Raw genomic sequence first — 15,626 nt, forward strand, 5'->3', positions numbered from 1 at the left:
TTACCTTCCTTTGCAATACTGTAGGTGAGAGCCACCTGCACCATACCTTTACCAACTGTACCATACACCTACTGAAGTCCGCCACCAAAAAGGGTAGGCCTTATAGGTATATTAAGTGCTTATTACAACATTCAAGTGTAAGTGTATCAAAGCCTCAACTGATAAAATATAAATGCCTAGAGACATTTATATATATTCCAATACAACAGGGGGCGACAGCGGACGATGACGTTAACCTACGTTTAACAAATGAACGAAATAGAGTTGAATGACGCTGGTGAAAGGGGGACAGGCGTGAAGTGTAGCAAGTACCATGAGTGTTTACTTTTTGTTTTCTAAATGATTTATAAGTCAAATCTTGATTAGAATGTCTAGTGCTGAGCTGCAAAAGTGTCCTAGAACGTTGCTTGTGTGCGAAAAATCTAATTTTGAGGACGAAAATTCTAGATATCAAACTCACGTGTCACATCATTTCTTTAATCATAAGGTAAGGAAATCTGTAATTTACTTAAAGTCTACACAATTCAATTGTATATGTAAAGAGGTTGCCCCTGGATGCAATCAGCAAGCCATTTAACTGAGTGTTTGAGTGATCTGAGACAATCGTTTGTTCCATCATTTCAGGTGTCGCTGTTTTTACCAGACTGTGGTGGCCTTACATCACGTATGACCAGTGTCATTAATGGGTTCAATAAGTTTTATTTAATCAAGGATTTACCAGTTTATAAATTGCTGGAACAAGAGTTCTTGGACAATGTTCTGAATAAAGGTAAGTGCAAAAAATGCCTTTGATTAGTAGCTATACATTTAGATAGGGACTACTACTCCTCGACACTTCAACTGGCCCCTTTCAGGAAAAAAGTGTACCGACTTATTGGCAATAAAGTACCCACGTGTCTGTTTCAGGTGGTGTTTATGCTCTGTCCTACAAGACAAGAATTGATGAAGATAACACCGTAGCACTTCTTCCGAACAGTGAGTTGGTTGCACTTTGTTGGGGAGGAAGCAAAAATACATGTACATGTCAAGGGGAAACATTGTGAATACTAGAGTTAAATGTGTTCCTGTATGTTTCTTAAGGACAGCTTATTCTTTCACTGGATAAGGACACGTATGAACAGCTTGGCCTTGAAGGAAAGCCTTCGCGTTTCAATCACAGGCGTGTCATGAGATATGGTGAGAACCGTGAGAAATTTGGTTCTAAATTCTGTAGTTGTGTATTGATAGCCAAGAGGGCATGTGTACAACAATGATAACAGACAATGTAGAAGAAATGGATATTTACATGTTTATTGGTTAATTTAATAGTTGTGACCATCAACCTGACTGAGAAATCCATGGCTCCTGGAGGGAAATTTTACAAGAAGGTTGTCACCAGCCTGCGGGAGAGGGTCACCCTCAAAAGTGACTTCCTACTGTCCCAGCACAGCTCAGGTAGTTTATACTTTGTTTTAAAATTGTTCACATCAGTGGAATGCCAACTAGAATTAGATGTCATTCTACATAATATGTAGAATTTTGTATTGTGTATGTAGATGTAAATGTATTTGTACTGGCGCTACCCTCTCGCATCCCTCACCACTGTGCGGCCTAGGGCAGTTGCGTGCTCTTCCTCTCCCGAGCCATTGGAGGGGGCGTAACAACTGTCAACACTATGAACCCCCACTCTTACTCCATCTTATATTGATTGTTTATTTAATTTTTTTGATTCTGAACAACCAAAGAGCCTGGTAGTCATTAGTGCTAGGCGTGTTCTTTTTACACATAAGCAAAATGAGTGTTGTAATCATAAATGCCACATTCCAAAATGTTGCCTATACTTTGTTAACTTTATTGGATATTTTTGACATTGTTGTGTTGACCTGTAGGAGTGGATGGAAACAAGACCCTGCAGAGTTTCCTGTCCCATTGCCAGTGGACAGAGCACAGGCCTCATGTCAGTACCCTCACTCTGAGGGACTTGCCATGTCCGTCTCTCCACCACTCGGATTTGCGCGGCGACCAATCCTCCTGTGACCCCACAAACTTCCTTGAGTGGCTTGGAGCTGTAAATGCCGATATTGACTGGTATGCGGGGAACTCAGAATATCTATCCTGGTGTCAACTAATTTGTTTAGTAGTCTCTTTGTTGTAAGAGACCTAACAATGTTTTGGCTGTGTGGGACTGAAATGAATGGCTAGATCAAACACATTTTTTTTTAGTTGAAAGTCTCCCATCAGTGTTTTGTTTTATCCTTTACAGTGACAATACTGCAACTAGTTTCCTGTCAACGTACACTTGTCCAGAGCCCCAGATTCCAGTAAACCATGCTCTACTGTGCACTATCACAGGCTTGCTTTTACCTGAAGACATCTACAAACTGTTGCAGGAACTTCGGTATGTTTTACATTCTGCTACATTGTGCAGACCACATTGTGCAGTCTATGGTCATGTATGTGTTGTTTGTTTTTACAAGGCCAATTCTGCAAGATTGATGTTGTGAATATAACTTAAAATGCATTCTGGGAACATTCTGCCATTGAAATACTAATACTTTGACAATAAATGTCCTTCATAGAATCCCTAGAAAGTTCTCAAAATAGAAAGATCAACCAATGCTTTATATTGATTATTCAGGCTGTTAATATCATGGGCAACAACTTTACTATTTGGTAAAGTTAGTTGTAAAATACAGTAAATTCTATTGAATCAAACAGTTGAGGGAGGTGGATTATCATATTTCCAAAGAAGCCACTTAATGATTAATGATGTATTTTATCAATACATCTACAAGTAAGAAAAAACCTTGAAAAAGCTAGTGATTGACAAGTGTTTGTTCTTCTCTTTTAAGGAGTTATTTTGATGAACCAAAATTCACATCCTGGCTGTCACTGACTGTACATGGTTTCATGGACAGTCCCGTTTCCTGGGGATTCAAAGAACATTCATTTCACAAGGGAGGGGAAAACTTCTATAATTTTGTCATCTTCAAAAACCAAGATTACTGGCTCCACATGGGTGCTGGTGCCCATGATGAGTGTCCACCATAATCATGTGCCTATTAACTTTTACAAAGCTTTTCACAGCAACATTTATTCCAAAATGGCAATAGTAGGTGCAAATAATTGGACTGAATTACTGAAGTATGCAGTTCAGGATGTGATTTTCTTTAAACTGTATTTCTTAAGTTGAATAAATAAGTCAGTCTCTAGCGTAATCATGTTTTAGTTTTTTTTATTAATCGAAGTTGAGTGTTTTCATTCTAATTTGGATGGGTAGTTAACAACAAATTCTTCTGTGGTGTAATGAACTTTAATCACATTTTGAGTTCAATAAAGTTCTGCTTTACAGCATCTTTTAAATGCAGCATGGCACTCGGGAAAGCCACATGTACTACTGGCTGGTGCAAGGTCAACTGTTGATCACTGGCCTGCAGTGGTGCGATTTTGTAATCTGTACCCAGGAGGACATGCTGGTGCAGCGTATATATGTTGACCCAAAGGCAATAGCAACCATCAGAGAGAAGGTGGATCACTTTTATTTTAATGTGTAATTACAAAATTACCTGTCTTTATCTAAAAGGTTGTAATGACAATGGATAGGACAACAGAAATGATAAAAGTTTGTAAAGTCACTTGATCTTTTATTTTTATCAACTGATAGATTTTTTGATTTGGCAATTTTCATGTTGCACAGTATGTCCTTCAAAAGGTTACACAGTAATAATTGTTTATTGCAATAAATGTTTTTCCCCACATAAACTCTATAAAACCAGTACATATATATTTAACAACATTAAAAACATTACGAGAATGTGAGTCATAAAAAAATAACATAGGCCTACTGTCTGTGACCTGTGACAAACCGGGTTAGGCTGTTCAGGTTGCTGCCAATACAGCCCTACAAAAAAAAGTAATGCATTTACTCTCAGTTGGCTCGTGCCTTGACCAGTGGCTTGTTTTGGTAATTTGCTAGAAGGCAGGCTACCGCAAAAAGCTGGTTAATACTGCCAGCAATGGTTAGAGGGATAACTGTGTCGAAAAGTTTGTTTTCTTTGAGGCGTCTTATTGCTCGCTCTATGTGTATCCTTAGTCGTGCGATGTTCTGAGTGACCAGCACTTCACTGTGAGACAGCCGTAAATTTTTGGTCAGAAATGGTGGCATGTAAACTTTGCAGGGCACTACGTCATCGATTCTGAATCCCTTGTCCACCATTACAGCCATGTCTTTATCTAAAAGACCGATAATGCCAGATCGCTTGAACAATTCACTGTCACTGATAGAACCAGAATAGAGTGAAGAAACAAATGTAACAGCACCATGTGGTGACACACCAATCATTCCTTTCACAGTAGTGTGGGATTTATACTGCGAAAACATCTCGCTCTGTAAGAGTAAAGATGAAGGCATCTGGCATTTCAACTCTGTACAGTCAATAATTACTTGGGTGTCTGAGTATTTGCCAAACACACTTGGCATTGTGGCTCCTATTTCCTCTGGAGACATCCATATCCGAACAGCACCCAGTAAAGTGTACAAAAAGTTAACCCAGGTTTTGATGATCCTGCTGACAGTGGACTGATGAATGTTGAAGCGATCACCTAGATCTTTCTCCTTCAGACCCAGTGACAGGTACACCAAGAACAGGAACAACTCATCAATCAGTGGAAGGCATTGGCTCTGATGGATGCAGGGGGAACAAGTCTTAGTGGTGATAAGAATCCTTGGATAATACTTGTTTTTTGTGCCAATTATTCAGCAAGCTGGTTTTAAAATCAAAATGATGGGTAACATTTTATTTTACATTGTCCTTGTTACACATTTTACATGTAATTACAGTAAAGTATGAATATGATATTCAACTAACCCTAAACCAAACCCTAATACCAACCTTATTGTAAGAAGAACACCTTAAAATAAAGTGTAACCAACTTATGTAGTCTGAACTAGCTTACTGGTCGAAGAGGTTGATCAGCTGCCTTGTCAGGAGCTGCTGTTGTGCTGGTCGGTGTTCGCGTACCAACACGCACAATCCTCATAGTTGCAGGTTCAATCTGTCTCCAAAAAGCATCTAGATGACGGTAGCTGGCAAATCTAAAATAGTAAAAGAATTGTGACATGTACAGATGTGCTTGTGGCTCTGTATTTAGACATTTAAGATTATACGAAGCAATGAAAATATGAAATTATATGTACCTGGTGTAGAATCTGATGTCATCGTCCGATGCTGAAAACCTCTCCAAGCCAAATGATTGCTTCAGTGTAACCCCTTCCACCCTCTTACGCAGTTCTTCTATTACCTGCTGTTGCGCCTTTATTTTTTCACATGCCATATCTAGTGCTGATGGTTCTGGTTTGGCATAATAGTCGTGGCACTGAAGCAGCACATCAACATCCATGCTTTCCTTTACTTCATCCTCTGGCCGTTGTGCTCTCTCCCAGACGCTTGGTCTGTCTGCCGATAGGGAGTAGTCGTTCCAGGCAAACAACATGGGCACAGCCCCCTCTTTTAAGCGTCGTCGACCACCGTCAATGACATCCGTGGAGACAAAAGTCTACTGCACACTGTCGTGGTCCTCTTAATCACTAAATTTGTACGTCTAACATTGCGTATCCATACTTCTCTGAACGTTTCATCCTTTGGGAAGTGGTGGAAGCTGACGGTGGAATTAAACTTACCGGACATTTCACACTGAGGTACGCAGCAAAAATCACTGTTCGGATTTTCCCGCTTCTGGTACTTAACCGTTTTGGATAAATACATGGTATTCACGGGTAATAATGTTAATGTTATTGTTGATTGTGTAAACTAGCTAGGTTTGCCGTTGGGTTAGCGCAGATTACCCTGCAAGCGGAAGTGGCGAGACCTGTTTTCCGGTGTAGTCACGTGATGTTCGACAATTTTTTATTTATTTTTTATTATTATTTTTTTATTTATTTATTTATGTGACGTTCGACAAACACACTTTTGATTTGAGTGGATGACAACTTGTCTACTGTTGTTTTGATATGGATGGTCAACAGTTGTTTTGATTTGACCTTTGACTTTGAACTTGTCTACTGTAGTTTTGATATGAGTTGATGACAACTTGGTTACTGTTGTTTTGATTTGAGTTGATAAAAACTACATAAGACCTAACTTGGCTGTTGTTGATTCATTCACAATCTACAGCGAAGTCATCGATACCAAAGGTAGGCCACGAAGTTAAGCCATCACATCCTTTCAGAACAAATGAGCAAGATAGCATATAGGGAGCTACCTTTTCAATTAACCAATTTCACACTCGAAGTACTAATATTGATGATTTATTGTCTAATAATGCCGAACGAATCACCGCCATGCTGATTATCAGCAATGCATACTGTACTGTATGGTACAATAACAATGCATTCGGTCAATGTAAAAACACATTTTCATTTGTTAGCTTTTGGAAACCTTTAATTGTTGTTTTATTGCGTAGTTTTGCCTTGCAGTATGTACAGCACTTTGGATCAATTTATATTGTGTTAAATGTCCTTTAGAAATAAAGGTCGATTGATTGATTGAATGTAACCGTTATAACAATTCAAGGTAGAAATAGCCCACTCAGAAATTATTTTCAGTTTTGTAATTTTAACTAATATAAGGATAAAATATACAGACATTTAGAAAAAGTAATTGCACAATTTAAAAACAGTCAAATGGACTGCAAAGTTCCAGTGATGTTATCTTAAAATAACAGCACTCATGGGATGCCTGCTGTCCAATCAAATTACTTGGTCAGAACTAACTAGTATATTTTCTCTTATAATATTCAACACAGATCCTGAACTGTACCATGTATAAGCCAAGACCCTTCATCGAGGAAATATCATATTGCCACTGTATGTACCGAGGGACAAAAATATGGGACCTCTATGTCGTCACCTGCCTTGTCACTTGGGTGCAAGGCGTGCTACTCATCCTCTTCAGGAAGTGGACTCAATCAGTTGTGAAACCGCACCAGTTTTTGCTCCTGACATCTCACAAGGCTAAGTACAAGGTGAGCAAGAGTAGGAGATGTTAGGTCTTACAGGGAGGGTAGGAGGGATTAGGAGGTGGTGCTAGGAGCTACTAGTGTTAAACCATCTAATTTACAAACCATACTGTGTTTTTGTTCCTGAAACAGTGCGTCCCTCTGCCACCTTTTTTCGACCGTGTTAAAGCGCACGCGTCAACCCTGGTGTCGTGCCGACATCCACATGGACGCTTCCTGGTGAGCACGGTGAATCTCAGCCTCGCTCATTCCCCCCCAGCCCTACAGCCCATAATATTGTAACAGCACCTTTTACTTTTCTCTGTCCAGACGGTGTTAATGTTCTTCTTGAACATGGTGTCTTTTGTCATCTACCTGGTCCTCACCATGAGGTGAGTACAGAGAAAGCCAGCTCATCTACCTGGTCCAATAGCTGAAGTCAGGGTCTCTAATGTTTGATGTTCTGCCTGACAGGCCCGTTGAATACTGTGTGGAGGTTCTGGACGCCCTGCTCCTTGTGGACTTGGGCTTGGGCATCCTCCACCATATGCATTTTTGGCTCAGGGTAAGAACTTCCTCTGATGTACAACACCAATAGGCGTAAATGGCTTTCATCTTCACGCATTAGCATGAGGTGGAACTGAGCGGTTGAGGGTTGGACCGCAGATTAGGAGGTCCCACGTTCTGATTGCCTCTGGATGTGACGTTGCTTTCTTGTTATTAGTTCCTGTTTATGACGGCATTGTGTCTTTTCTTGTCAGTTTCTGTCTGCCGAGGATCTGATGGTCATGTGGTTGGACTACAAAACCATCGTTGACATGTTCACCGTCCCACCATCATGTTTTGCAGTAGTCACCGGTCGGTCCTGGCTTGGTAAGACCCTCCATCCATCCCTCCCTCCCTCCCCTCCCTCAGGCTGGTTCTCATGATGTTCCGTCCCACAGGCCTCAGGTTCCTCCGGGCCCTGTACATCCTGGAGCTTCCAGCTGTCCTGGGGATGCTCAACATCCTGACCAGCAAGTAGGAACTGATGGAACGAAAGACCCCGTGTTAGGATCACATAGAACTGTTCTAGGTTGGCGTGAGACTTCACTTCTGGTCCTTTTCTTCTTCTGTGGTTTCACAGGACATCTCAGAGGCTGTGTCGGCTGGGAGCCATCCTCATGGGATCCCTGTTTTTTTACGCCGGCCTCATTCACCTGGTGAGGACTTGAATCCAGCAACACGCCAAATCATGAACATAAAATACATTTGATTGATTTTGCAGGTGCTTTCATCCAAAGCAAAAAACATGAAGTAAAGAATATAGAAAGTACTGCAGAGATTCAAGGGACATAAGTGCATAGTTCTAACAGTATGACTATGGTCAGAGTCAAGGAATGGTCTGTATTGACCAGGCAAGATGCAAGAATAATATGGACTCAACTACAGTGCATCTCGTAACATCTTAACGACAGTATAGCATGGAAAAACACAATTCAGAAAACATTGAGAGCAAAATAAAATAAAAAGTTGAGTGCCTGGTGTTTTCAAAGCCAGAGTAGATAAAAGCTTCTGAAGTTAAAATCCGAAGGTGTTTCTCTCCTCTTGGTTTGCCCTGCTGTAGGTGGAGAGCTCCGGTGACCCCTGGCTTGAGAAATCCAACGCCTTGAGCCGTCCCTACTTCCTGTTTGTGTACTTCCTAACGGTGACCATGTCCACAGTGGGCTATGGCGACATCCTGGTCTACACCGTGTCAGGACAATTTCTAATCACTGTGTTCATCTTCATCTACCTGGTACGCCGCCCTTCCTTCCTGCCACCTTCATCTCACTCTCTCTGTTCCATCATGTCTGTTCCTGGCTCACCCACGGTGTCGTCTACAGGGGATGTTTGCCAGCTTAGTACCCCAGATGATGGAGATCGTAGAAAACAGGAAGCGCTTCACTGGGGAATATTCCAGCGTCTTGGGGAAATCGTGAGTCATCTGTCAATACAAGGCGGACCTACCCAGTCTCTGTCTGGGAGAAGCACTCCAGATTTTCATGTGCTTCAGAGACCATTCCTGTTTTTGTGACTCACACTGATGTTCTGTGTGTGTGTGTGTGTGTTGCAGGCATGTTGTGGTGTGTGGACATCTTTCCCTGAGCAACATTGAGCCGTTTGTGAAGGAGTTCTTCCATGAGGACCGGGGGGAGGTTCACATCAACCTCCTGTTCCTGGGGGAGTGAGTGCAGCTCTGAAAGCCTCTTTTAGCTACACCAGTTCATCTGACTCCCCCAAACACGTCCAGTTTCAGGCTTATCTGCCGTTTGTAACAAGTATCAGTTGTTGGTGCAGCTCCCATCCACTGATTCCTGGCAGTCTGTCTATCCAAAGTCCTACATGGTTTGACATTTGAATTGTCAGTCTCCCTCTCTCTGGGTTCCTGTCTCTCCTCTCTGACGCCTCACCCTCCCTCCCTCAGCTTCTGCCCTGACCCTGCGCTCGAGTATTTTCTCAGTCTCTCTGGGAAAATCAACTTTTACCAGGGCTCAGTGAAGAACGGGCAGGACCAGAAGAGAGTCATGGTAACTGTGTTCACACACACACACAGAGACGTGTGTGTGTTGTAAGAAGATGAAGGATGAGACCTCCAACCGTTTTTTGTAACGTTGCACTTGAGACATGATTGATTGCTCGTATGGATATTTAATATCCATATTGTAGTGGAGATGATGTTGTTGTTGCACAGTCTAGTACTGTAGCTAAACAGTGTTCCTTGGCACCAACCACTGAAATACTGTTGGATTTGTGCACTAGTGGTCCTGGATTCTGTGCTGAGTGTCCATTGTGCTCTCTGACTAAAGTTTCTGCTGAATGGATGAAGTGTAAATGTGTTGGAGAATGGGAGAGTCTTGCTGTGTGTGTGTAATCCTAACACGAGAACTCTGGCAGATGCGCAAAGCGTCCGCCTGTGTGATTCTCTGTGACAGGTCTGCTGCCGACCCAGATGCAGAGGACTTGGACACATTGAAGAAGTAAGCACACACAATCACAGACACACTCACACAGACACAGACACACACACTCAGACACACACACAGATCTCCACACATCAAACAAGGTTTCTCCTGTCTCGTCTCCTTCTAGTGTGATCACCGTCAAGACCTATCATCCCAGAACCAGGGTGATCGTCCAAATGTTGAAGCCCAGCAGCAAGGTAACACCTCCCCACACTGTCTGTGTGTGTGTGTGTGTGTGTGTCAGGGTGTCAAGTGTTCCGGTCCCTGTGTGTTCCAGGTCATGGTGCAGAAGATTCCACACTGGGACTGGAATCGTGGCGATGCGGCTATGTGTCTGACGGAGCTAAAGATGGGGTTCATGGCCCAGAGCTGCAGGGTGCCCGGACTGTCCAGCCTGCTGGCAAATCTTTTCACAATGCAGAGTGATGTGGAGGTAAGGAGTCCACATGGCTACACGCACACACACACACACACACACATGGGCCAAAGACTCTGTCGATTCAACTTTATTGAGCCCTCAAAGGTCAATTTATCTGCAGCTCACCCAACCCATACACACAACTTCAAATGTCACAGGCAGGGAAGTCATATATCAAGAGACAGACCAAATTTAGTACATGAATCAATAAAAAAAAATGTGTTTAGGTTAGGTTGGCTGATAATTCTTTTGGAGCCGATATTCACTACAGCATTGACGCAATTCTTGTCCTTCAGACAACCCATCATCAGAGACACTGTACACAGACACACACACATACCCACACAAAGACACAGCACACACATGCAGTACACAGACAGACACACACATGCAGTACACAGAAACACACACAAGCTAATGCTGACCTCCCTGTGTTTGCTTCCTGCAGCAGAAGGGAGAGTCGTGGAAGAACCTCTACCTGGAGGGCATGTTCAATGAGATCTACACAGAGCACCTCTCCTGGCCTTTTATAGGCATGACCTTCGCCCAAGCCAGCAAGTGAGTCACTGTCGCCCAGCTTCAGCATGAGGTGAGAGGCATCATGGGAACTGTAGTCCTGTCCCCACAGAAACATGCTCATTGTGTGTGTGCATATTGAATGTGTGTGTGGTGTGTGTGGTTGTTTGGTACTTCAGGCTCTGCTTCCTGAAGCTGGGTCTGCTGCTCATCGGCATAGCAACCTATAGCGAAGACAACGAGATGAGGTGCGTGACCTCCTGTTTACACCCCGTGCATTTCCTGTTCAGAAGGCACGCCGGTCATCTCGCCATGTTATCGTACATAACAAAAAGTATCTTTTCTTTCCTTTCTCTCTCTCTCTCTCTCTCTCTTCACGTTAGTGTTCTGGTGAATCCTCGGAAGTGCATCCAAATCAAGCGGGGGACTCTGGGCTTCCTGGTGGCCAGCGATGCTAGTGATGCCAGGAGGTACAGGCAGTGTGGGAGCTGCGCTCACCCCAGGACTCACTCACTCACGTCCTGTTAGCCATGACGCCTGTCAGCTCACGAGGAGAGATGGCTCACTGTCCACCTGTGTGTGTTTGTGTGTGTTCTCCAGGGCCGGTATCTACTGTGAGAGGTGTCACAGCAAGATAAGAAAGCTGTCCAGGATGAGACCGTGCCAGTGTCCTGAGTTTGATCACGGTAAGGACTCCAAACAGGTGTTGAGATGACCCCACTGGCTCGTGGGAACAGTGACACTCAAGCCAGATGTGCTCGACACCAGCTTTGCCTGCCTCCGTTTTTGTCACAACTGGTTTCAGGCCTCGCCCCACTCTGTGATGCTGCCTTCTGCCGGATGTCTTTATTTAGTCATCTGTCTGCATGTGTGCGCATGCTTCCGTGTGCGTGCATTCGTGTGTTCAAGCGTGTGTTTCTTCACCAGATGGCGCTCAGACCTCGGCCATGAATTTACGACGCCCATCTCTGGGAGTACTTCCCTCCATGTAAGTACACACACACACACACACACACACACACGTGCACACACACATGAGATGAGTTAGTGGTCCACCATGAGATGAGTTAGTGAGAATGAGAAAGAAATGTGAAAGAAATCAATCCAAGGGATCTATTCCTCCTCTGTCTCGGGCTGTATTCTCACCTGAGCCCCAGATGGAACATCTCTACTGCCGGTGAGCGTAGAAAACATGTTGATGAGTGTGATGATGAGGTCCACATGAGTGTGTGTGTGCTGCCGTTCCTCTGTCTAACAGTCCTGATCAGGAGGAGAACGCTGACTGGACCAAGGAGCTGGAGACGGAGGGTCAGGTGACGCTCGACTCCACCGGAATGTTCCACTGGTGTCCCCCTGTCTCCCTGGAAGAGGTTACCCTGGTGAGACTGGGACACTGGGATTGCACACACACACGCGTACAAACACAAACACACTCTCACACAAACGTGCTTGTGTGTGTGTGTGTGTCCGGCACCCTCCAGACCAGACAGAGTGCTAGTGCCCTAGCCCTCCAGAAGCACGTGGTGGCCTGTGTGCTTGGGGACCGTCACTCCAGACGGCGGCTGGGCCTGCGGGCCTTCATGATGCCTCTGAGAGCCAGCAGCCTGACCAGGCCTGAACTGCCCCCCGTGGTCTTCCTGGGGGACAGAGACTACTTCATGAGGGAGTGGCCTGACATCCACTACTTCCCTCACATCTATTTCCTGCCTGTGAGTGTAAGGGGAGGAACATTGGTTTGTGTGTGGTTGGATGGGGGGGTGTTAAAGTTTGTGGTTGTGGGTATGTGTGTGTGCGGTTGAAATGAATGGGCGTGTGTTGTGGGGTTCTGGTTCAACGTTCCGTTGCTCCATCTGTTCCCCACTCTACCCCCTTCACCCTACCTCCCCTGCACCCCCCTCCACGCCAGGGTTCGCCCGTGTGTCTGAACGACCTGCGTGCGGCGGGCGTGACCCGCTGTGCGCGTACGGTGATCCTGAACTCGACGGGATCCACCGAGGAGTCCAAGACGCTCCTGTCCTGCTTCAACGTCAACGGCCTCAGCCTGCAGACGGAGGCTCTCAGCGCACTCAGCCTCTCCGGCTACATCCACGGATCCCACCCACCACGCCAAAAAACAACCCGACAGTCCGTCCCTCTGCTGGTGGAACTAGGTACTACGCCTCTCGACCCCACCCTCCGGGAACAATGCTGTCATTGCACTACCGAAGATTCTCCTGACTCACCCCCTCTCGCCCTCCCTATTCTCCATCCTACCCTGTCTCACCCCTTAGGTAACACTTTGAAGGTGAAGCTTATGAATGAGACCGACAGGCTGGAGGAGGTGGACAGCTTCAATCTGAGCGAGGCCTTCTCCGTGGGGAAGGTGTTCTCAGTGGATGTGCTGGACTCCCTCATGGCTGCCGTGAGTCACCAGGAGGATTGAGTCCCTGTACTCATCCCTCTACAGTCACCCCCGTGGTCGATCTCAGCCGTCTGGATGTATGGACAACAGGGTTCAGTCTGGGTGTATGGGCACAGGGTTCAGTCTGGATGTATGGACACAGCATTCAGTCTGGGTGTATGGACACAGGGTGCAGTCTGGATGTATGGGCACAGGATTCAGTCTGGATGTATGGACACAGGATTCAGTCTGGGTGTATGGACACAGGATTCAGTCTGGGTGTATGGACACAGGGTTCAGTCTGGATGTATGGACACAGGATTCAGTCTGGGTGTATGGACACAGGGTTCAGTCTGGATGTATGGACACAGGGTTCAGTCTAGATGTATGGACACAGGGTTCAGTCTGGATGAATGGACACAGGGTTCAGTCTGGGTGTATGGACACAGGGTTCAGTCTGGATGTATGGACACAGGATTCAGTCTGGATGAATGGACACAGGGTGCAGTCTGGATGTATGGACACAGGGTTCAGTCTGGATGTATGGGCACAGGGTTCAGTCTGGATGTATGGGCACAGGGTTCAGTCTGGAGCCACGCCACTCATTTACCTCCATCCATAGTAAATCTACAAAACTCTCCAGCCAGGTAGTCCAGACCTGAACATTCATAGACACCGCAAATTAGGATTGGGGTTCAGGGTTAGAGTCAGGGATTGAGTCGCTCTCTCATACCACAGCACACGGCGCTAGCTAAGTGTGTTGTGTGTGTGTCCAGACATTCTTCAACTCCAACGTTCCGTTGCTGGTGTCCACGCTGGTGACGGGCGGGGACACTCCCCTGCTGGAGGCCCAGCTCGTCAGGGACAACCAGCTGAGAGGAGGGGTCATGTCCCCTCAGCTGTGGGCGCTGCGCCGTAGGTCCAAACTGGCCCAGCTGGCCCTGAAGGACGAGCCTCTCTGTCATCTCCAGGTGAAGGAGAACACACACACACACTGAGGACACATGCACATACACACTCGTAACCTCACACACTCTCTACCTGTCTCTCTGTCGGCCTCTAACGCCCCCCTCTCTCTCTCTCTCTCTCTCTCTCTCTCTCTGCAGTGTGTGTTGTTCAGAGATCTGTTTGGCCGGGCTCTAGATTCTCTGGAGATCTTGTGTTTTGGCTTGTACCGTCTCCTAGACCCTCCCAACCGCCCCATGAAGAGGTATGGACCACAACACCCTGACAGAACCCAAGAGGATACAATAGAACACACCACAACACAATGGAACACACCACAATACAATAGGACACAATAGAACACACCAGTTCACAATAGAGATGAACCAGACAGCAGTGGTCAAGGTTGTAACAGCAGTAACATGATGGAGAAGAGCTGCAGGTGACAGGATGTTCTGTAGAAGGTAACAGTTGTGTGTCCTACAGGTTTGTGATCACTAACCCTCCAGGTGACCTTCCTTTGCTGGCCTCGGACCAGGTCTTCTGCTCCGTCCCCTTCCATCAGTCCCACCTGCTGACCCCATCCCACCACTGACCCCATCCCACCACTGACCCTGTCCCACCACTGACCCTGTCCCACCTGCACACACACCCCCATCTGAACCCCTTCCACAGACCCCACCTCTCCCTAACCCCTTCTGAACGCCCTCCCTCCAGACCCTACCTCACTCCATCCCTTAATGGGAGAGAGATGGAGGCCAGCGATGCCACTGTCCCCCAAAGTTCATTTATGATTAAATTGTTAATATTGTGGAAAAATAAAATATTTTTTGAGGAATATTGTTTTGGATATTTTGACTTGAGTCACAGGAATAGAATAACACAGAATGACGCGTTGCGGCGCTGTAGGTGTGTGTAACACTTTTCTTAGCCATATGGTACATTTCATCAATACAAAGATAAATTAGAACCTGGGTTCCCAGTTGTTGAATTGTGAGCTGGCTGAAATATATAAACGTTTACCAATGAAGTCTAAATATGGCAATATCCAGTTACTATTATTTTTAAGCCTCCACTCGAGAAATGTTATGATCAGTTTAAATCACGTATGACATTTCTCTAGAAACATATGAATGATGACAAAAGGAAATTATTGAAATACAATGAAAATAAATATCAGTCCTCTAAAAGTTACTTCACTACCAAATTTGGAAATGCACCTTTCACTCAAAAATCACTTATGGTACTACCAATCACAACACATAAATATCAGAACATTTAACTTTCTTGTTTTGTTCAAACCATGCACAGAAGAGAACATTACATTATCCTTTCAGTCCTTGCAGAGTCCTAGTTCAGTCCCACACGTGGACAGTTACTGACACTAAATGAGAAGGGGAGAAAAGGG

The 15,626-nt window shown here is 45.2% G+C and overlaps 3 protein-coding genes across 3 annotated transcripts; 2 read left to right on the top strand and 1 right to left on the bottom strand.

The window, feature by feature from the left end:
- The first annotated feature begins 253 nt into the window (after positions 1-253).
- On the top strand, positions 254-3,197 carry rpp40 (ribonuclease P/MRP 40 subunit). The gene is made up of 8 exons (XM_084708358.1): positions 254-487; positions 625-769; positions 907-975; positions 1,081-1,176; positions 1,309-1,434; positions 1,869-2,067; positions 2,243-2,377; positions 2,832-3,197. Exons 1-8 carry the CDS (start codon positions 368-370, stop codon positions 3,028-3,030), a joined length of 1,089 nt encoding a protein of 362 aa, XP_084564484.1. The 5' UTR covers positions 254-367; the 3' UTR covers positions 3,031-3,197.
- A 495-nt stretch (positions 3,198-3,692) lies between these two features.
- Positions 3,693-5,814, bottom strand: LOC146271119 (uncharacterized). The gene is made up of 3 exons (XM_084708356.1): positions 5,177-5,814; positions 4,936-5,074; positions 3,693-4,660 (listed from the first exon to the last, which is right to left on the bottom strand). The coding sequence occupies exons 1-3, from the start codon at positions 5,470-5,472 to the stop codon at positions 3,908-3,910; spliced, it is 1,188 nt and encodes a 395-aa protein (XP_084564482.1). The 5' UTR covers positions 5,473-5,814; the 3' UTR covers positions 3,693-3,907.
- Positions 5,815-5,843: 29 nt separating this feature from the next.
- LOC146271120 (calcium-activated potassium channel subunit alpha-1a-like) lies at positions 5,844-15,056 on the top strand. Its single transcript, XM_084708353.1, has 27 exons — positions 5,844-6,172; positions 6,784-7,002; positions 7,129-7,215; positions 7,306-7,367; positions 7,450-7,540; positions 7,737-7,848; positions 7,920-7,995; positions 8,102-8,177; positions 8,582-8,752; positions 8,841-8,932; positions 9,071-9,181; positions 9,422-9,524; positions 9,892-9,974; positions 10,087-10,156; positions 10,237-10,392; positions 10,826-10,935; positions 11,073-11,141; positions 11,277-11,363; positions 11,494-11,579; positions 11,821-11,881; positions 12,152-12,272; positions 12,375-12,602; positions 12,800-13,043; positions 13,164-13,294; positions 14,050-14,244; positions 14,380-14,483; positions 14,705-15,056. Exons 2-27 carry the CDS (start codon positions 6,799-6,801, stop codon positions 14,811-14,813), a joined length of 3,039 nt encoding a protein of 1,012 aa, XP_084564479.1. The 5' UTR covers positions 5,844-6,172; positions 6,784-6,798; the 3' UTR covers positions 14,814-15,056.
- The last annotated feature ends 570 nt before the right edge of the window (positions 15,057-15,626 follow it).

This window comes from Hypomesus nipponensis, chromosome 10 (genome assembly GCF_054491055.1).
Source record: "Hypomesus nipponensis isolate SF chromosome 10, ASM5449105v1, whole genome shotgun sequence".
Lineage (NCBI taxonomy): Eukaryota > Metazoa > Chordata > Actinopteri > Osmeriformes > Osmeridae > Hypomesus > Hypomesus nipponensis.